Below are 22,174 nucleotides of genomic sequence, written 5' to 3' on the forward strand. Positions count from 1 at the left end.
GCATCAATTCCACGGCCTCCGTATGGATCCGCATTCAATATGGATCAATCTTTTTTTTTTTATAGACAATATGATGGGTCAATCTGGAATTTATTCTTTTTGAGTAAAATGCACAAACTTTCCTATGATTTGCACGTTATTGAACCCCCTTTTCATTCAAAAATATCCAAAAGACTTTATTGGTTTAAACTGATAGGTAAGGTGGATGAAAACCGTTTATATTGATATAGAGAAAAGTTTGAAATTTCCATACTACCTTTACTTTTAGGGAATAAAGGTTAATTAAGGGGCTTAATTATAATTTCAAAAAAAATTATATTCTTTATTAAAGAAAAAAGTAAGTTGAAGCATAGAATTACAATGTTGAATATTTCTTTCCTTAAACCTGATCATCTTCATTGATCCCCTCAATACAGTAACTCATAATTGGTGATTTCCACCGCAACTTAATTTTTTTAAAAAAAATTTCCATAACCACCGGTGCCTCCTTGACTTCATTGACAATCTTTTTCGGGACCACAATCTTCATTTTGTTATGTTCATGAGTAAAGGGTTACATCCCACATTGGTCCGAGAGATAGAGAAAGAGCAGTTAATATGTAAGTAAGGGTCCAAAAACTAATAGTTTAAACTTTTGGATCAGAGTTGAGTTCCTAACTTACATATTGAGTTCTTTGGTGGACTCTCTCCAAGTGTTTCCCCCTATCAAATTAGTATCAGAGTTTCAGGTTATGAGATTGGGCTACTCATGGACAATTGGATTTTTCTTGGAGTTGGACTGGTGAAAAATGCTCTTCTTGGTGGTGGACCGAAATGCTAAGGAGTTTGGCTAATATTGGACCAGGTGCGCCATGGGTTTGGCAGGGGGCCGGTTCGTATGAGATGGAGCCAAGGGTTGGCAGAAGCCCAAAAAAAATTCAATTTGGATGTTGAAGAAGAGTGGATCCATGTTTGGAAGAAGAGGTGATCTTATGTGATAAGGTGAGCTTGCATTGAGTATTAAAGTGGGTTCGAAAAAGAGCTTGTAAATATGGGTTTAATGTGGGAGTTACTCATGAAGGGGGAGATTTGTTAGATTCATGAGTAAAGGGTTATGTCCTACATTGGTCTGAGAGATGGAGAAAGAGCAGTTAATATGTAAGTAAGGGTCCAAAACTTAATAGCTTAAGATTTTGGGTCAGAGTTGGGTTCCTAACTTACGTATTGGACTCTTTGGTGGAATCTCTCGAGATGTTTCCCCCTATCAAATGTGATACCACTTATTAGGATCTAAGCGCGGAATAAACAACTATTGAGATATCAAGTGCACAACAATTTAATGACAAATAAGCCACAAGTATGGAAGATAAATGACACACAATATTTAACGTGATTCGACTCCACCATTGAGCCTACGTCCACGGAGAGAAACTCGTTCTTTATTATGAGGAGAGGAAAACCCTATACAAGAATACAACTTGAACCCAAACCCAACCCTTATATACCATCTCCCATCTCTAAGAACCATCTCTCACCACCCATGTATAAGGTTACATGTCGCCTCTTGTGTGCCCTTGTGTGCATGTCCCTTGTAGTATGCCAACCCACCTATTTATAGATAATATTATTTGGTTAAAAACCAAATAACAATTGGAAACAAATTCTAATTCTTAGACTTGTACAGAGTTGAAAATAACTTCTAATCCTAATAGAATATTCATTGGTTACTACTTCAAGTAACTAAAACCAATTAGAAAACTAGTTACTTCCACACAAAATAAGAAACCTGTCTAAAAGAAATTAAACCAATTTCTTAACAAATCTCCACCTTGGCGAAAATTTCTTTTAGCAATCATTTGCCTTCAACTACCAAATAATATGGTACCGAACTACATACCCGAATCAATATAGTCCTGACACCAAATTGATTCAATCGGCAAATGACCATGTGTAGTTACCCCGAGTCCAATCTCCAGTTGACTTGTGAGAAGGTGCCTCAATTCACCATTTCTCTTTATAGGATTTCTTCTCACCACCATTTACAATCCGGGATCCCCTTCTGTGAGTTCTAATCCTAATTATTGAGGCAACCAAGTGGTAAAATCACCATATTTCTTCCCATTCTCAAGACTGTCTCGCCACGTGTGATTTTCAAGACTCCAACTAAAATGAAAACTCGTAACTGTCAGAGTCTTCTGAGGCATGGAAATTAGATCTCTTTGTTTCTTTGGGACACGTGTCATACCACCCAAAGAATATATGGCACGAGTTCCTTATTCCAGTGCAGTCGGTAGCATTATGTATGCAATGGCTTGTACTCGTCCAGATATTGCACATGCATTCAGTGTGGTTAGCAGATATATGTCTTGTTCTGAAAAAGCACATTGGCAGGCTGTGAAGTGGATTCTCAGATACTTGCGAGGAACTTCAAACTATTGTTTGGACTTTGGGAGAAACAATGACACTTTGGTTGGTTTTGTAGATTTTGACTATGTTGGAGATCTTGACAGGAGAAGATCACTTTCAGGTTACATATTCTATATTGACGGTTGTGCAGTTAGTTGGAAAGATAAATTTACAACCTATTGTAGATTTATCTACTACGAAAGCAAAATATATGGCCATGACCAAGGTAATCAAAGAAGCCTTATGGTTGAAGAATTTATTTGGCAAACTTAGTCTGCATCAAGGTATTACTATTATTTACTGTGATAGTCAAAGTGCCATTCATTTGACTAAAGATCGGATGTATCATGAAAGAACGAAATACATTGATGTGAAATTTCATTTCATTCGAGATACTATTACTGAAGGAAAAGTTCTTGTTCAAAAAATCAGTACCAAGGAGAATCCTGCTGACATGTTCACGAAACCTCTTCCAATTTACAAGTTCAAACAATGCTTGAATTTGGTTGGTATTCGTTGCTGGTGATTTAGGCCCATTGGGAGTTATGCGGAGAAGGTGGAGCAGTTCTGCTATTATCGATGTTGGAAACACATCAAGGTGGAGATTTGTTAAAGTGGTAATGTTCCACATCGCCTTTTATATAAAGGAGCATTTTTCTTAGTTGTCTATAAATATAGTGGATTTGTGATGGGATTAAGTGTACCAAACCAACAGAGATTTAGTGGACTATTTAGGCCTTTGGGTCATTAAACCTTTTGTTTAGTAAAATATTTTGGACCCTCTTATGTTTTTGGGCCTAAGGCATTTTTGTACTTGCTTTTTCATAGTAAAATATTGCTTCTCCTCCGCCCGTGGACATAGGTCAATTTGATCGAACCATGTAAATTCCGGTGTTCCTGTTTCATTTATTTTTGCTTTGTTATTTGTCTTTTTTGGGGTTGTCAAAAATCCTTTTGTCAATTTTCTGAAACCAAACCTAACATTTTATAAAGACATAAACACTTACAGGGTGCGGAATGTTACCATTTGTCATGATGTGAACGAGAAAATTCAGGCACACTATAACAACAAGGCAAAGACATGGCTAGCCGAACTCTTCTACATTTATGTTAACAGTCCCGGGACTGCGATTGCTTTATTTGCCGCTGCTTTCCTTCTTGTCTTGACTTTTCTTCAGACCTATTATACAGTAAGGCCTTCTTAATTCCCTAAATATAATTAGAAGTTGAAATAGTAACGGTAAAGACTAGAGTTCTGTGGACTGTATCAAATTATTATAAAAAAAAGTTTTAGGGACTGTATAGAACATCTATGTATTCTGGGTGTGAGTATTTTCTTGATTTGACAATGTTGTACAATAGACTTGTGTCATATATTGATGTAGGGGTGACAATTGGGTCCAAATCGGATTGGCGGATCGGGTTGAGATCCGGGTATAACAGAAAATCTGCTGACCCAAATCTGACTCGCCAACCTGAAACGGGTCAGGATACCTGACCCGAACCCGAAATTTCAGGTTGGCGGGTCGACCTGAAATGACCCGAAACTTAATTTTAATTTATTAATTTATCACTGTAATTTCTAATAAAATCAATTTCGCAGAAAATTAATTACATAATCAAGTAATAAAAATTTCAATAAATAATCCCAAACCAAATCTAAAATAAATTAAAACACCGTAAAAGTGTTTTATCTCAAACCAAATATAAAATAAATTAAAACAGTATAAAAGTAAAAAATAATATAATACATTATTTGTCCAAATATAATAATTTCAACTTCACACAAGTTAAATAAATTCATTTAGCATTAAGTGATTAATGCCTTTGGAAAAAAAGAATAACTTAGTTTAGTTAGATAGAATAAGTTTTATGTTTATTAAATTATTTTTAATTCGTAAACGGATTATCGGGACACCCACGGGTAGACGCGAATTCGACCCATTTTCTTTTCGGGTTCATCAGGTTCGATCTGATTCTAACCCGAACTCGTGAAACCTCAATCCAAACCCATTAATTTCGTGTTAGGTTCGTATCGTATTTTCAGGTCGTGTCGGAAATTGCCACCCCTATGTTGATGTTGTACAATAGTTTTATATTATATATTCTTTTTCCGCACTTAGTTCTCCAATGTTAAGTTTTTTATCTTTTAATTTATGGCATGTGCATCAAATTTGGATTAGGGGGACGGGCAAGTGAAAATTCGGGATTGGCGCAGGTCCAGTTGTGTTTGGTTGATTTAACTTTCACAAAAATTGGTATACACATACACCAAGATTTATGTACATGAACTAAAATTTTTTTCCTGAGTTATGTACATGAACTAACAATCAATATATATACCAAGAATTACTATATATTGGTATATTTTTTCCTGAGTCGTGTACATAAACTAAAATAACCTTTTTTTTTATGCATGTGCATCTATACTATATGATCGTTAACATAACGAAACTAATGCTCTTGTACATGCAATACAATGAATGTAAAATAGCTCGATGAGATTGAAATCTTGGCTTGCCATATAGTAAATCTTGGCGGTTCTTGATCAAATAATGGACTCGCCTCCATAATTCAAATTCGTCAGGGGCAATCCGGTCTCAGTATGATCACTGGCAAATTTAAAAACCAATCAAACAAAACCTGGTTTAAGAATGGGCTATATATAGCACCAAATTGAAGACTCCATTAACAGGGTATACTGTTGTCACATGCATATACATTGAGCCCTGTAGGGAGAATAGCAACCAAGGATAATTTTGTCAGTTGCTACAGCTAGAGCAACTCCCTTACATTCTTGAACACTTTTCGATTCCTCAAGGACCTCGAAAAGCCCAGATGATGGAAAATACACTTCGAGAGTGTGAGAGGATGCCGATCAACGGAGAGAGAATACTTTTGTCACATCCTATGAGTCATTGGGTGAATTTGCAGGAAAAATCATGGGTCCGGAGACCAATATCGGAGTCTTTTTGACACAACAGCCCACGAGATCAACTCCAGACAGATTGCAAAACAACACAATCTTATAAGTTCCTGAAATGATTTTAACTCCGAAGATGACATCCTGTCGTACCATGGCTTATCCTTAAATCTCTTATTGCCATTCTCAAGAGGCTGACAATCGGGCGTGTACAGGATTTTGCTGACAATCGAAGCTGTTTGTCACATGGATACTGGAACCATGGTCACGTTGCCTTCTGGGACCTCCCCTGTTTGCCATGTTCTTCCGGCAGAAAGCTTTGTATTGGTTCCAATTTAGGGCTCTACCATTCTGGCCAAATGGTCCAAGAGCTCAAGCTTCCATCTCTATTTGGCTGCTGTATTGTATCCTGTGCCCCCTCTGTCACTTGAATCTAAATAACACTACGACTCAAAGACTGGTTCTGCTTTCAGCTCTGAACGTTTTATCTCCTCAAAAAAAAAAAAAAAAAAAAGCTCTGGACGTTTTATGTATTTCGATTTCTATCTGAATTTCAAGCTTGTATTTTATGACATTTCGGTGCAGCCTATACTACTTTTCCATTTCTGCCACTGTGCTAGAATTTGGATTATTGCAGGAGAAGCTACTTTTCAAAGGAACAACCTCACGTCCGTGTACATGCAAAAACATAAATGCGCGTGTATGTACCTATATACACGCACATCTATCATTTTTTTTTCCCTGATGGAAGGCATGATTGATGCAGTTCACTCTAAACTATTTTCTTATGGTCTCTCCCTCTTCTGGCAACTTTTTTCCATTCTAATAAATATAAATTATTTTCTTAATCATATAGAGTAACTTTTCATAGGGTGCTTTATATTGTTACATTTGCAATTTTATTAACTTGGCTAAAAATGGTTTGCTGCATCTTTTGTGTTTACTTGAAAACAAATACATAGTTTAAGGTGTATAATAATTGTAATAGTTTTGTAACTACCTCAAAGAATTAGTGAAAGGATAAATTTTTCAATATATTAATTTGACTTAAACTTTAGAAAAATTAACGATGACATGTTAACCCAGATTATGAGGAGGTTGATTACAGATTTTTAAACTATAGAGGGGTTATAAGATAAACTACCAAATCACAGAAGGTAAAATTTTAATTTAATAAAAAATTATTGTGCTTTAAGTACTTGTAAAGTTTAAAACTTAATAATTTGTAATTTTGTTTTACACCAGTACATCCATTAAAATAAACATTATGTACTAACACATATTTCTTGGATACATTGAATGGCAAACCAATTCTTTACCTATCATCTACGAAGGTAAATTTGCATGAAGCTAGCTAAACAAAAAGTGCAATAAAACACAATTTGCTACTCTTTTGTTTTGATACATTGTACACACATAATGGAGCAATAAATTTGAATCACACTCATAAGTTGTTTAAATGGGGTTCAAAACATTATTTGTTGTTAACTTTGAGGCGATAAACCATGAAATAGTACTATAAATTCACAAATTTTAAGTGCAATTGTACGCCTTTTTTTTTCGTTACCTTGGATGAAGTCATCATAATGATTTCTGTCCTAGTGGCATCTACTTGCGTTGTTTAGACAACGTAAAGTTTAAACTTTACCTAAATCGAGAAAACTTTTTTGTGAACAAGTTATTCACCTCAAAAAATAAAAACTCACATTATGTGCTCATCTTCATAAAAATGTGGGAAGGGATGGATTAGATGATATGGGAAAAGAGAGTGTAAGTAAAAGATTTGGAACTCGAAACTTCTCACTTACACTAAAAATAAAAAAAATCTTCACTAGAATGTGCACACAGCTATTATGCACATGGTAAATGAAGTTGTATTTTCAGCTTTGTACTTTTCGAATATATTTGCATTATTTACGTACAGTTTATTATTCGTATCATGTGTATTATAAAATTTCATATTATTTTCATGTTTTAATAAATATGCCCCAGCCTGCTTACTTTTTATCCTTTTATAGACCATTGCTACTTGCTTTAATCCTGTATAATTAGAGTGTTTTTTTTTTCTCCAAAAGAGACTCTAATCCTTACAATGAAGAAAGAGGAAAGGAATAGCTTGAGAATCGAAATACAACTTCATGTTCATCTAATTCATAATGGCCCCTTCAATTAAGATGGATCGTGAGATTATATAATTAGAGTTACCGAAACGAAAATCCATGTAATTTCCCAATAATATTGAGAGCGTAAGTGGATAATTGCAAGTTATGCGGTATTCAGTTACATATAATATGATTTTCAAGTAATGTTTAAGATTTGTCTTGTATATACTAACACATAGAATCCACATCACAGAATGAAGTTTAAAGTCAAATAATTGGGATTAAGTGCCACATTTCAAAGGATACTTAGAGACGAGTCGAAAACAGGTTACTTGTAAAAAACACAAGCCTTTTATTGTCAAAACTAGCTAGAATTATTTGATCATTTCTTAGTTTGAGAAACTTGATATTGCTATCAACTTCTTCTTCTCTTGTTGTATCTTAAATTACCTTTATCTCTACAGCAAATACTTAGTGTAGTATGGATAATTAAATTCTTAAGAATAGCGATCAATCACGCTTCAAGAGTTCTCCATTCTTTCCCTTCTTTTGTGAAAGTTTACTCTAGAATTTTCTGTACTTCTAATGTGCGTTCGTACCACACACATCATTAGAAAATTGAATCGATATATCTATATATATATATATATGGTCCTGGTTTCGTACAAGAGTACGAGTTTGCAGAACTCTTTTTAGATTATCAAGGTATAGTTGGTTCGCTCACTCTATGATTCTTGTCATGCTTGAATAGTGCTCATTTTTTGTGCGCTTCCTGTCTATGGTAAATGGCAAAAAGAAACAACAAACAAAGAAACAGAAAATGCACTCAACGCTACTGACTTTCATTTAATTAATTATACGGAACGCTTGGTTGAAAGAAGAACTGCATTTATTACATATCACACATATTCATATCAGACCAGCTAGAAGACATATATGTCCGTAGTCCATTCAGAGGTAAAGTTGCGGCTTCCCTGGACATTAATTATCTTTCACGAGTGGTTTCTCCTCCTTAGACTTAGACTCAGCGTCGTTGCCTTGATACCCCCAGAGAAAGATGCCGGGTTTCGACTCAAATTTCGACTCGAAATCCTTCAATATGTTACCATTACTTGTCTTCTGATTGGAAAGGGACGACTCTGCATGGTGATTGTCGTTGCCTTGATACCCCCAGAGAAAGATGCCAGGCATCGACTCAAACTTCGACTCGAAATCCTTCAATATGTTACCATTACTTGTCTTCTTCTGATTGGAAAGGGACGACTCTGCATGGTGATTGTCGTTGCCTTGATACGACCAGAGAAAGATGCCGGGCTTCGACTCAAAGTTCGACTCGAAATCCTTCAATATGTTACCATTACTTGTCTTCTTTTGATTGGAAAGGGATGACTCTGCATGGTGATTGTCGTTGCCTTGATACCCCCAGAGAAAGATGCCGGGCTTCGACTCAAACTTCGACTCGAAATCCTTCAATATGTTACCATTACTTGTCTTCTTCTGATTGGAAAGGGACGACTCTGCATGGTGATTGTCCTCAGTATGCTCATTAATGACAGCAGATTGCAAAAAGTCCGTAGGATTCTTCCTTGCTTCCGTGATGCATGCAAACTGCACATTTGTGCAAATATTAACATAAAAGAAACTAACGTCAATATAGGTACGTTGATGGTAGCACCGTAAAAGATGACCCCTTGTAGGGAAGGATAGTTAATGTCCAAATACGAGCTCAACTGGCAACATGAATATTCCTTTGTTGATTTTAAGGTTCTTGATTTGACTTTCAATCTTTCCCGGATGAATCCTCTAACTAAAAAATGGTAAATAGTGTCATATGCCATTACACAAGTTACATTGACGTTTAAGTATGGTACCAGCATTGGTAATGTTTGGAAGTCAAGCTTTTATGAGAATAGAACTACAGAGCCATCTGAAGAGCTTCCATTCCTTCAGTGGCGATGGTTAGAGCTGCAGATAAATGTGCAAAAAGGAAGAAGAATGTGTTTTCTCAGGTAGCTTTAATTCACGGGTTTCATCAGTATTCCTATACAGTAGCAATTATCTCATATGAACTACTACTTCAAGTACGGTATTGATGGTTGAGAAACCTTACCAGGGCAATTGAAAAGACTGCGATCAGAGTGATAGATGAAGCCATGCCTCGCCTATGAACAGACTCAAAATGTAACTTTGGTGGTGAAAAGACTCTTGGGGGCTATACGGCTATTTATACAAGGCGATAGCTAAGTGCAGCTAGCAATGTTGCAGCTATAGGTCTACATTTTGGTCCTTTTTTTGTAAACAATCTACAGTTATGGTCTAAAATAAATTTAGTGATTTTGTCTAGATCTACTAGATTCAATGTTCTAGTATTCAAACTTGTTAGATTATTTAATAAACTTGAAACTGTACTCAAACTTGATTTTTTTAAAATTTTTTTAAGAGGAAGTCTTCAAACTTGACTTGTTTATTAATTAAGCCAAACTCAAATGAGTTTTTTTATAGAATCGAGCACGAGTCGAACTTGAGTACCTTGAATTTTTTACTTGTAAATTCTAATTTTATGTTAATCAAGCCAAGTTAATGCCAAATTTGATAGTTAATCTAACACATAATAATACTTCTTAAATTTTGATTTGATTAGTTGGCAAACTAAGTTCAAACAAACTTTTATTTAGCCAAATCTGATTTGAGTATCAAGTAATTTGGTTCATTTTTCAACCTCAATAAGAAACACTATCTTTCAAGGGGTCATATTTTAATCGACTATTTGAAAAAGAACCTTCTGATCAAGCATACTTTTCATCCATATGTAATATTTGGCATTTGCTTCTGCTGTTGCCTAATCCTTCAAAGCAGGAGTTGCAAGGGATATAAAACCTACCAATTGATGGATTCCAAAGGACTTGCTTGTTGGATTATCCTCTCCATCTGTTGGTTGTTCTGGTAAGTTACTTTGCCATTAATTTTTTTTTTCCCGTGATATACTTAATTCTCACTCTCTTAAAACGCATTGCAACCTTTACAGGGAGGAACTTGTGATATTATACCCAAGGCCAAGGATAGTACTAATGCAATCAGGCTCTAGGACTTGGATGTTAATAATCCTCATCGAAATGATAAGAGACATGATGTTAATCACGTCCATGAAAAGAAAACCCACATGAAACCATGGATTCACGGAATTTAGTTCTGAAGTGACCTTTTTTAGGAAAAATGTTCCCACTATGATGCTCTTTTGTAAATTATTACCATTTTAATCTTTTTTTATGTCATGTAAGCTCCCATTTTAAATGCAGGAAGACCTTAATTAAATGAACATGATGAACCTTCTCATGCTATAATCTTACTCAATTCATACTCAAAGTTCAACGCCAAAAACCCAAATCCAAAGCAAAAAAGAAAGGGGCAACAAACATAAGATTCCACATTCGACTAATGAATAAGATATTATAATTAAGAAGTATTTTATGTTTTAAACACTTCAATCATCCAAATTCCTTTATATTACACCAATAGGATTTGATATTGGATTTTTAGAAATAATATTATCATGTTACTCCCAGGAATTAGAGATCCTGAATTTTGATCTCCTTGTTCTTTTTTCGCTTTTTAAATCCCATCATTCCCCTACTAAATTTTCTTAATAAAAATGTCACTCATAAAAAATGAAAAAGAAATGCTATAATCATTTTATAATATTTTAGCATTAATCAAATCTAGAGTCTTTCCCTGTGTTTATAACCTTGTCTCTTTTTTTTTTTCATTTTTCATCCTTGAATTTTGCTTTTTGCCTTAGCATTTCGAGTGTGAATGTGGAAATCAATAATCACAAAGTAGGAAAAAAAAAAGAATAGTATTACAGCAAAGGATAATTTCAAAAACTTCTTCTAAGATTTCTGATAATCTCATGTTGCCCACCTCTATATTCAAATATTATACTTCCATGCTTTTTTTAAGGACTCAAAATGATTATAATAATCTTCCCAAAAGTAATAAAATGCCTATCAAACTTAAAAAACATATCACCAAGAATCTGCTCATCACCAAATACTATATCACTGTTATGCTACTTCTTTTGTATAGTTTTAATCCACCTTTTTTCCCCTATTCAAGTTTTCTTATCCTTTTTATAATTCAAGTCTCCATGTCTCACAAATTCTAGTGTTAATCATGTTTTTTAATTGACTTGTATCTCACTCTTTCCATTTGTTATCATTTTTTCTTAGACCAAAGTTCAATCAACGGCTACAAACACAAATATACGATTGTGAATTTGGCCAAAGGAATATCGAGGAAATGATTTAGGCTTGAAGCGAGACTCTTTAAGACTAGGAGAAAAACAAAAATATATTCATTGAATAATTGGATTTAAATATAAAAACTCCTTAAAGGAAATTTGAGGTATTAATATGAATTTTTTTTCCCTTATATCAGCCGCATAAAACCCACAACTACTATTCAGGAAAGGTTTGCATGATTTTTTAGAGGTAAAGGGATCTAAATGTAATTGTCGAAAATTTTAGGGGAAGTTTGTGAAATTATCCCTTAGAACAAGGAGGAGATTTTTTGATATGAGGTCTCACAACGTTTAAGATGGAAGTTTACGTTGCATAAAAGAGATTAAAAAGGTAATAATTTGTCAAAGAGCATCACACTGGGAATATTTTTTTTGTAAAGAAGGTTACTTTGGAAATAAACTCTACTTATATTTATTATCTAATTCCAACCTGCCAATTTCTCTTGATTTTTCCTTTCAGCATTTATTGATGCATATTTAGCCGGGTAACTTTTTTCTAATCATCTACCCATGGCTGGTGTAATTAATTGTACATTTCGATTGTGCTCATTAATTAATTCAACCACTGCTACAGTATTTCTTTGATATTGGAACTCCACCCACAATGACACATTAACGCATGGGACGGACTGGTCGCAAAATTCTGTCGGAGTCCAATAATTCAGCTAGCCATTATATATGTACTTTTAGCATATGTTGCAAGTTACAAGTTATATATTTAAATACTCAATAATTCAAATATGAATGATGAACTAATGTCTAATCACTAATTATGGTTAAAATTTAGTAATATACTCATATTGAATTTATTTCTGAAATGACCTTTTTTAGGAAAAATATTCCCAGTATGATGCTCTTTTGTAAATTATTACCATTTTAATCTTTTTTATGTCATGTAAGCTCCCATTTTAAATGTAGGAAGAACTTAATTAAATGAACCTTCTCATGCTATAATCTTACTCAATTCAGACTCAAAATTCAACGTCAAAAACCCAAATCCAAAGCAAAAAAGAAAGGGGCAACAAACATAAGATTCCACATTCGACTAATGAATAAGATATTATAATTAAGAAGTATTTTATATTTTAAACACTTCAATCATCCAAATTCCTTTATATTACACCAATAGGATTTGATTTTGGGTTTTTAGAAATAATATTATCATGTTACTCCCAGGAATTAGAGATCCTGAATTTTGATCTCCCTGCTCTCTTTTCGCTTTTTAAATCCTATCATTCCCCTACTAATTTTTTTTTTTAAAAAAAGTGTCACTCATAAAAAATGAAAAAGAAATGCTATAATCATTTTATAATAGGGAAAATGATCGGTTTCATCCTTTACATTTCACAAAAATATTCTTTTTATCCCTCACTTTTAAAATGAAATAATTTTATCCTTGACATTTAAAAACTAAAGTTATTACATTCCTGAACCCAAATTTCAATATGAATCAAACCACCAATTAACCTGATTACAAATTTTGGGGGGTGTAACTGGTAGATCACTTGGTTAACTCAACTTAATATTCATGTGAAATTTAATGAACCTAAAAAGAAAAAATAAAAAATTATAACATAAAAAAGAAAAATTAATCTTTCATATATTATCATTGTATACACTGACGGTGTTATGTACCGTCATATCATTTTAATTTAAATTTAAACATCAAATTTTATAATTATGATACACATCTAGATTCGCAAGCGGATATAATAATAGTGCAAGAAAAGATTTACCAAAAAAAAAAACTCTACTATTCCAAGACAAAGAATGGCCTTTTATGCTATAATTTTTATTTTTTTTGGTTTAAAAAATGTCATGTAAATATGATGAAATTGACCAAGTGATCTGTCAATTCTATTTTCGAAATTTATTACTGGGTTATTGGATGGTTTGATTTAGATTGAAAATTAGGTTCAGGGATGTAATAATTTTAATTTTTAAATGTCAAGGACAAATTTGCTTCATTTTAAAAGTGAGGGACGAAAAAAATATTTTACGAAATGTGAGGGATGAAACATGTCATTTTCCCTTTATAATATGTTAGCATTAATCAAATCTAGAGTCTTTCCCCATGTTTATAACCTTGTCTCTTTTCCTTTCATTTTTCATCCTTGAATTTTGCTTTTTGCCTTAGCATTTCGAGTGTGAATGTGGAAATCAATAATCACAAGGTAGGAAAAAAAAAAAATAGTATTACAGCAAAGGATATTTTCAAAAACTTCTTCTAAGATTTCTAATAATCTCATGTTGCCCACCTCTATATTCAAATATTATACTTCCATGCTTTTTTTAAGGACTCAAAATGATTATAATAATCTTCCCAAAAGTAATAAAATGCCTATCAAACTTAAAAACACATCACCAAGAATCTTCCCATCACCAAATACTATATCACTGTTATGCTACTTCTTTCGTATAGTTTTAATCCACCTTTTTTCACCTATTCAAGTTTTCTTATCCTTTTTATAATCCAAGTCTCCATGTCTCACAAATTCTAGTGTTAATCATGTTTTTTAATTGACTTGTATCTCACTCTTTCCATTTGTTATCATTTTTCCTAAGACCAAAGTTCAATCAACGGCTACAAACACAAATATACGATTGTAAATTTGGCCAAAGGAATATAGCGGAAATGGTTTAGGCCTGAGGCAAGACTCTTTAAGACTAGGAGAAAAACAAAAATATATTCATTGAATAATTTGATTTAAATATAAAAACTCCTTAAGGGAAATTTGAGGTATTAATATGAATTTTTTCCCTTACATTAGCCGCATAAAACCCTAAAATGTTTTGGGGATCATGTGGCAATAGATGAAAACACAGGAAATTATATATAATTTACCTAATATTTTAGAAGAAATACATCCCTCTCCTGTATGATTAAAAATAAAAAAAAATGGAATGGTTTTTTTCCCCCTTTTTCACCCTTTTAATACCAAGAAAAAAAAAATAAAAAAGTGTCTTCTCCCTTTTTTCCACCCTCTTTAATAACAAGGGGAAAAAAGTCAAAAAAAATGTCTTCTTCTTTTTTTCCTCGTGTACTTATCAATACTTAAAATAAGAAAATAGAGAGATAACTCAATTTTAAAAAAAGAAAATAAAAATAATAAAGAATCCAATGTGCTTATTATTTTAAAATTACTACTTACTCTTCACCCCTACCGCCCACTCTAACTTGTTTTAAATTAATTATAATATTGGATTCTTCTTTATTTTCCTTTTTTCTGAAATTGAGTTTTCTGTCAACCTCTATTCAATTTCTTTTTTTTTTTCTTAATAGTTGAGAATGAAAAAAAAAAGGAACCCTTTTATATTTTTTCTTGGTCCTCTTAGAATGAAAAAGGAGAATAACTGCGAGGTCAAATGCCTGCAAAATAATGTTAAAAAGGTAAATTAATATTAGCACTATAGTTTAAAGGGATAAAGTTATAATAACCCCCCCCAATTTTAGTAACCTTGTTGCTAAAAATAATGTAATTCCTCTCTTTCCAGACATATAGTGTTGATGTTTACTCATCATTTCATAGTGTTTACTCATCAGTCCACAAGCCAAAGTTTACTTTTGCAGTATTCTTCAAGTTATTTTAAACACAAAAAATATAAAGATTGTTTCTAGAAACATTACTCGTGAAGGACAACGTATTCTTTGCCAGAAACCATTACTAGAATCAGATATTAAAGCTATGTTTCTTCTGCTGTTAATTGCTTGTATGTAATTGAGATCTTCTCCACCTCGATGCAAACCTAACCGAATCCAAAAAAGTTGTATTTAAGGCGCAATGATTTGATTCTGATAACGATTCTTCAGCAATCATATTTTTCCTTCAAGTCTTAAGTTGTGTCATTTGGTGGGTATCTCTGATTAATTGACTTCGTACCAGCTGCAAATAAATAATATAGAGGACTATTAATACACTGATACTTGTCTGATCCTTATCCTTGATTTGCTAAACAATTGGGTATTGTCGTATGTGGTAGTTTCACCTCTTGATGACTTGTTTCTGGCGGTTTTAGCGTCCATGGATAATCAATTCGACATCACTGATTTGGAGTCCAATCTTTGGTATTTTGAATAGACTTGAGTCTTTTTTTTTTCTTTTTTTTGGCCAATGGACTTGAGTTTAACGCTCACTGAACTCCGATCTATGTCAAGAGAGTGGGTTAGATGCATGGACTCTAGACTATATCACCTCTAAAAGTATCCTTCTTCTTGTTATCAATAATTTTGCATTAATATGACAGGCATTGATCTTTCTTAATGAACTTAGAACTCATGAATTTTGTCTGAATAGAAAATTGCATTTTTCAGTTCAATTCCATTAAGGTAATTAAGTTAATTTCACTACAAATTTTAAACTACTGCCCTTTATGTCTAGTCCATTCACATTTTGATTGGCTTCATGGTACAGATATGCACAAAAACTTCCGCAATTGTCAACCAGTTAGCATTCTTTAGAACCAGGTTCATTCGAAAGAAAACCCACATTCTACACCTTATAAAGAGAGAGGCAAAACCCAAGAATTGGAGAGTCAAATTTCATGGTTATCAGACAATGTCTCAACTGGTTGAGGTGAATATTGCGTTACACTCAGAATTTGTCACGGAAATCATATCTGAATGATTTCGTACCAACTGAAAATAATTAAGAGGACCCAATATATGTGTGATCCACGAGGTGATAGCTACATTGGAGTTTTATCAGTGGTAATTGCACCTCTTGATAACAGGTTTCTCGTGGGTTTAACGTGTAAGGATTTATTTGATTTGGATTTGAGCTTTGGTCAATTTTCAATAATTTTGATTTGATTTGGAAACTTTTTTTTTTATATTATTGATTCTAATATTTATTCTTTAGTTATCTTTCAGATTTCCAAGTTTAATTCTTATCCCTGGAATGCATGGTTTCCCTAGTGCGTCACCTCAAGTACCGAAACTTCATTTGTTACGGCCAATTAGGCATTATCCAGTGAAAAATTGATGTAAATTAATGATAGTGTATTATTTTACTTTTGCTACTATATTTTAACACCTTTCGACCACTTTCAGTAAATTGTCATCGATTTATTGAGCTGTTGATGCCGTTAATTTTACTGAAGTTATCACTGATTGTATTTAAATGGAATAAACTTGAGAGATTGAGCTACGAGTGTCCAAAATTAAGAATTTAGGATGTAAAATGTCCAAAATTAATATTTAGCATACAAAGCGGAAAAGTGATACAAATTTTGGAGCGCAAAGTACAGTTCCAACTCTTCATAAGTTAATATTTGTTAATTGGCACTAATCTTCTGTATTAGTATTCAACCAAAATTTCTTGTTGCAAGTATTAGTATTGTATTAGTATTAGTATTCTTGACTAGGGTCTCAAGTATCAATCTTGTTGCAAAAGGATAGTAAATTAAATAGGGAAGAGAATCACGGTAGCATCATAGACAATGTGACTCTGAAAATTATAAATACATGCACAAATCTAAAATTTCAGGATAACACATGAGAATACCGTAATACTTAAGCGGTTAAGCGTGTTGTTTATGCATATTAAAATACATTTAAAGGTTGAAAAATGTCTTTAGCTTTTAAAATCACCTATTTTTGTATGGATAAATGCTTAGACGCAAGGTTGGCAATAATGGTGCCTCAAAGTACGTGGAGATTAACAATGGCATTCGATGTATCTATTAAGAAAAACAAAATTTTAAAAGTTTTTTCCTTTCAATAAATAACTAAATTTATTTTTGCTGAGTAAATCAGTATACAATAAGTTGCAATTTTTGACAATGTTTTGACACACATGTCAAAGTCAACCAAATGCCTAATTTAATGAATTCACCATGTAATTGCTGTAAAAACTTTTAGTATGTATTAATGGGTTATATATTTTTGTTCTCTCTTTTATTTGTATAAGTAGTAGGGTATGTATTTGGAAAGATTTTCACCATGCCTCTTTTCAACCTGAACTTATGGTCCCTCCAAATATTACTTACTACAATTAGTATAAAAATTTAAATGTGCTAATAACCAACTTCCTAAAGTGCTGGGACCAGTCCAATTTCAAGTTGACCGGAGCAGAGAATCCAAGGCTTTTGCCGCATCCGAGTCATTTTACATGAAAGATCTTGGGATTGAATACCAATACCCAAGTTTCATCAACGCATCGCCTCACAAAATCTGATGCTGCTAGATTACAAAACCATACAATCACAGAAGTTCCTGAAAGAATTTCAACTCTAAAGACGGTTGGCTGACACACCGTGGCATATCCTTTCATAGTTTTCTATTGCCGCTATGCGCAAGGCGTCACTCATATTTGATCATCTGTATTTGAATTAAACTCCGAGGAGTACTAGTGCTACTTTTGACAATCAAAGCTCTATATGTTTCAATTTCTTTGTGCACCTGGGACACACGTTACTAGATTGCAATCTAAAGTTTTTTTTTTTTTTCATTTTCTGCTAATGTATACCCTAATGTAGATTTTTTTAAAAAAAATTTCCTAGGGTGGAGGTTTGTTAGGTGAGTATTGACAGGTGTCGAACCTGTGCAATAATAATATTAAAAATCCTAATTGCCAACATAAACAACTTCGTGTCAATTCTGGTACTGGAGCAGGGACTCTAGATGTGCAATGGGTTACTAGATTCACCCTGGTTCCGAAGAGTTTGCTAAATCCGATATACCAGAATTTATTCACGAAAAATCTCTAATTTGTATATTGGGCAAGTAGGGTCGAATCCACAGGGATTGGGGATAATTTGTTTCTTCCAGGGTCCGAAGTATGGGGGGTTTTGGAGAATATAAAATAACTAATTAACTAACTAATGAAACAACTAATAGAAATAAACATGAATTAATCAATAACCAATACGACTCTAATCAAAGGTACAACTTTTCAGATACGGTTCATTCAACTGATCATCGATGTAAAGATAATTCAATTACTCATTAATAGATTGGTTATAGTTGTCATGCATGCGATAAACAACCAACCTTTCCTTACTTTTTCGATAATCAAGGTATGACCATTAACTATTTCCCTAACCAAGAAATAACCCTAGGTACAACCACAGGATTTAATTTTTCGATTGCAATAAGAATTGGAAAAGCCCAACGCTAACCAACAAACACGCTACGAGGGTTCGTTTAAGTTATATCATACGTTTTCCTAACATGAAACCAATCATGCTAGTTGCTACCGGGATAGAGTAATCAAATAATTACGGATTCAACTACCCCAAATTAGCAAATAGACTACGTGAATAATTAAATATTGAGTAACTATTTAATCATACACAATAGTCATAGCCACTAAAAGCGAAAAACATATAAATACCAATGAATGAAAGAAGCAATTAAAATAATTTAGATTTCACAGTTATTGTTGAACCAAATCTTCAATTGCCCCCTTGACTAGAACTATGAAATTAGTTCTCCATTAACGGAGAACAAGCCATGCAAAAATCTGTTCGAAGCTTTCCAATTGTCTTCTTGTCAATCGGTCAAGAAAACAAGAATAACTATGCTTTGTTCCTAAGCAAGAGCTATATGCTGAATTCTCCCTGCCGAATTGCTTAATTGATTGGTTTCCTAATACCAATCAAATTCCTAAAGAGTTTCCTTTTACAATTCAATTTCCTAAAAACTCTCCCAATTGCTCGAGATTGACGTGGAATGCAAAGAAATAGGAAACTTCAGTAGCTGTCAAGTTTTGGAATTTGACTTGGATTGGGAAACTACCCAATATCAATCCCGACTTTCCGACTTTGAATCCCGAACTTCTCTAGACTTGACAGTAATTCTTGGAAAATTACCCCTTTTATCATATTTTGCTCATTTTCCTACAATTGACACCGTTAACCAAATATAAGTAGAATCTATCAATTAAAATACTATTTGGCTAAAATCAAGGGAAAAATAATTATAAATTTAGTAACAAATTATGACCTATCAATTTCCTCTACACCTAAACAATGCTTGTTCTCAAGCATGAGAACACAAATCAAGCAATCAAATTCAAACAATGGCTATTATTCGAATCATTTATTGCCAAGATACAAATAAAAACATATGTCAAGTATTAGTGGCAATTTTCAAGAAATATCTCTCCAGTCAGCTTTCAAGATCAAGAACTTTTTCAATTTATGACTAACTAATCTAAGAATATAAAATATTCAACCAGCATCCATAAGCAAATGGTTCGACTATTAAACAAAATCTCAACATTAAAATTCATGGATCAGCATTTGATAAAGTTAAAAGAAATGTATATTGTTCTTAGTAAATTAACTCTCTAATGCAAAACTTGAGGGTAGTTATGGAATTAAATTATTTTCTCTCTCCTAACACTAATTTTATATTGTTTTTGTATTTAAATTGGGCTGATTTGTTACTAGCTAATTAGTTTTAGGGGAGGTTTTCGATATTTTGAAAATCTTAGGGAAGGATAGCGAGACTATCAGAAACCTTAGGGGAGGTTTCTGAAATTACCCCTTTATTCTACATATGGGACCATCCTTACTGTTCCGTGACAGATTGGTCCAGAAATGTGCAGATGCCAGCTCTCTGAGTCAACCACCAGTCTTTGGGTTGGTGACCACCATCAAAGTATTAAAACTTGGTGGGGTGCCTCAATTAAATGTGGCATTATTTAAAAAAATCCAGGTAGGTGTATAGTGCATCCGTCTGGTCTGGTGGTGATTCAATCCTCTTCAAATTATCCTTGAACCTCTTCAGATCCTCCTCCTCCCCAATAGTGTAAAAAACTATCGTATTGACAAAAAAAAAAAAAAAAAAAACCAGCTCTCTTTAGTCTTATCCCATAAAGATATGTAGTTGAAAATCAGAACGCATTGGTTTCACGAGAGTTTTCCTTATCCACCTTGTCTCCCAATTATCTATCAACAAATAACACCGTTTTTAAACCATACGGGACCAACACATTCCAAACATTGAACCGAGGATCCGGTGGGCATTCCGTCCGAGTTAATCAATTGAGTTGAACAGACATTGACTAGACCTGCTCAGAAATTGGGTTTGAATAAAGAAAATTGAGTTTTGAACTACATATTTTGTGAGACTATGAGCCGGTTTAGATTGTAATTTTTGGAAAGTTTTATAGAAAATACAATCGTGTGGTGGTTAATGAGTGAATAAAAGAATTGAGTGTTTCCTAATTGATGAACAATAGAGTTTTTCTTGTGTAGTGGCCGCACCTCATCATCGCACAATTCTGGTTATCGATCTCTTTGATTCGGATTCCAATCTTATTCAAATATTTTTTTTTTCTTTCAGATTATGTCTTTCTTGTGCATTTCAATCTTGGCAATTTAATAATTGTTTCTTAGATTGGATTTACGTGTTTAGTTATGGAGAGCCCCTGATCTGGATTCGAGGCCTAACAAGTTGTATTTCTACTCGATTTCGGCTGTTTTGTAATTTCATATTTTATTACACCATTGTTTCTTAGATTGGATTTTGATTCTTTTAGATTATGTCTTTATTGTACAGTTCAATCTTTGCAATTTAATAATTGTTTCTTAGATTGGATTTACGTGTTTAGTTCTGGAGAGGCCCCTGATATGGATTCTAGGCCTGACAAATTGCATTTCTGCTCGATTTCAGGTGTTTAGTAATTTCATATTATATTACACCATTGTTTCTTAGATTGGATTTTGATTCTTAGATTGATAAAGAATTCAGTGCTCTTAAGTGGTAGTTGCTCCTCTTGATCACATGATTCTAGCTGTCGATCTCTTCGATTTGGACTCCAATATATTTTCCAATAGTTTTGATTATTTCAGATTATGTCTTTGTTCTGCCTTTCAATTTTTACAATTTAATAATTGTTTCGTAGATTAATAACTGTTTTTTTGATGCCATTGTGCTGAAAAAGAGGTACAGACTTAGAGTAAATCACAACTGAGGACAAAATTTTACTTCCTCAAGTACCAATTCAAATAAACATTCAAATTTACCTAGTAGATGTATGTTTTCAATCAAAAAAAGTGTATACCTTTAAAGCCAAAAAAAAAAAAAAAAACGTGCAACTGCCTCGCTGAGGCTTTAGATCATTAGCAAGGCTCCAAAAGACCTAACTTAAGTCAGTGTGTTTGGATAGTAGATTATTTGGAATAACTTTTTAGAAAAAATACTGTAATACTATTTGGATATAATGTATGTGAGATAAAAAAGTGATTGAAAAATATATCGACAATGCAAGTAAATAAAATTTGACAACTAATTTACTATTCAAACAAATATTAATTTGATGATACCAATGGAATTTATGGGGTCTTAATTTGGCCAGGTCACGTGAAACCACTACGTTTTCAATTTCAACTATATATTTAGTGAGACTAAGAGTTGGTTTAGATTGTAATTTTTAAAAGTTATTATAAAAAATATATTGTAGTACTTTTTTTAAAGATGTATATTATAATTTTGAGAGTTTTTATATATAAAAAATA

General features: G+C 33.1%; 1 protein-coding gene across 1 annotated transcript; it reads right to left on the minus strand.

The window, feature by feature from the left end:
- Positions 1-8,391: 8,391 nt before the first annotated feature.
- On the minus strand, positions 8,392-9,590 carry LOC113767660. The gene is made up of 3 exons (XM_027311830.1): positions 9,521-9,590; positions 8,892-9,018; positions 8,392-8,765 (listed from the first exon to the last, which is right to left on the minus strand). Exons 1-3 carry the CDS (start codon positions 9,563-9,565, stop codon positions 8,392-8,394), a joined length of 546 nt encoding a protein of 181 aa, XP_027167631.1. The 5' UTR covers positions 9,566-9,590.
- Positions 9,591-22,174: the final 12,584 nt, after the last annotated feature.

The sequence above is a fragment of the Coffea eugenioides genome, chromosome 1, assembly GCF_003713205.1.
Source record: "Coffea eugenioides isolate CCC68of chromosome 1, Ceug_1.0, whole genome shotgun sequence".
NCBI classification, from domain to species: domain Eukaryota; kingdom Viridiplantae; phylum Streptophyta; class Magnoliopsida; order Gentianales; family Rubiaceae; genus Coffea; species Coffea eugenioides.

Coding starts and splice junctions, on each gene's coding strand:
- LOC113767660 (XM_027311830.1), bottom strand. CDS start 9,565: ATGGCTTCATCTATCACTCTGATCGCAGTCTTTTCAATTGCCCTG. Junction 9,019..9,520: donor CAGTCTTTTCAATTGCCCTG/GTAAGGTTTCTC, acceptor ACAAATGTGCAG/TTTGCATGCATCACGGAAGC. Junction 8,766..8,891: donor TCAGAAGAAGACAAGTAATG/GTAACATATTGA, acceptor AGACAAGTAATG/GTAACATATTGAAGGATTTC.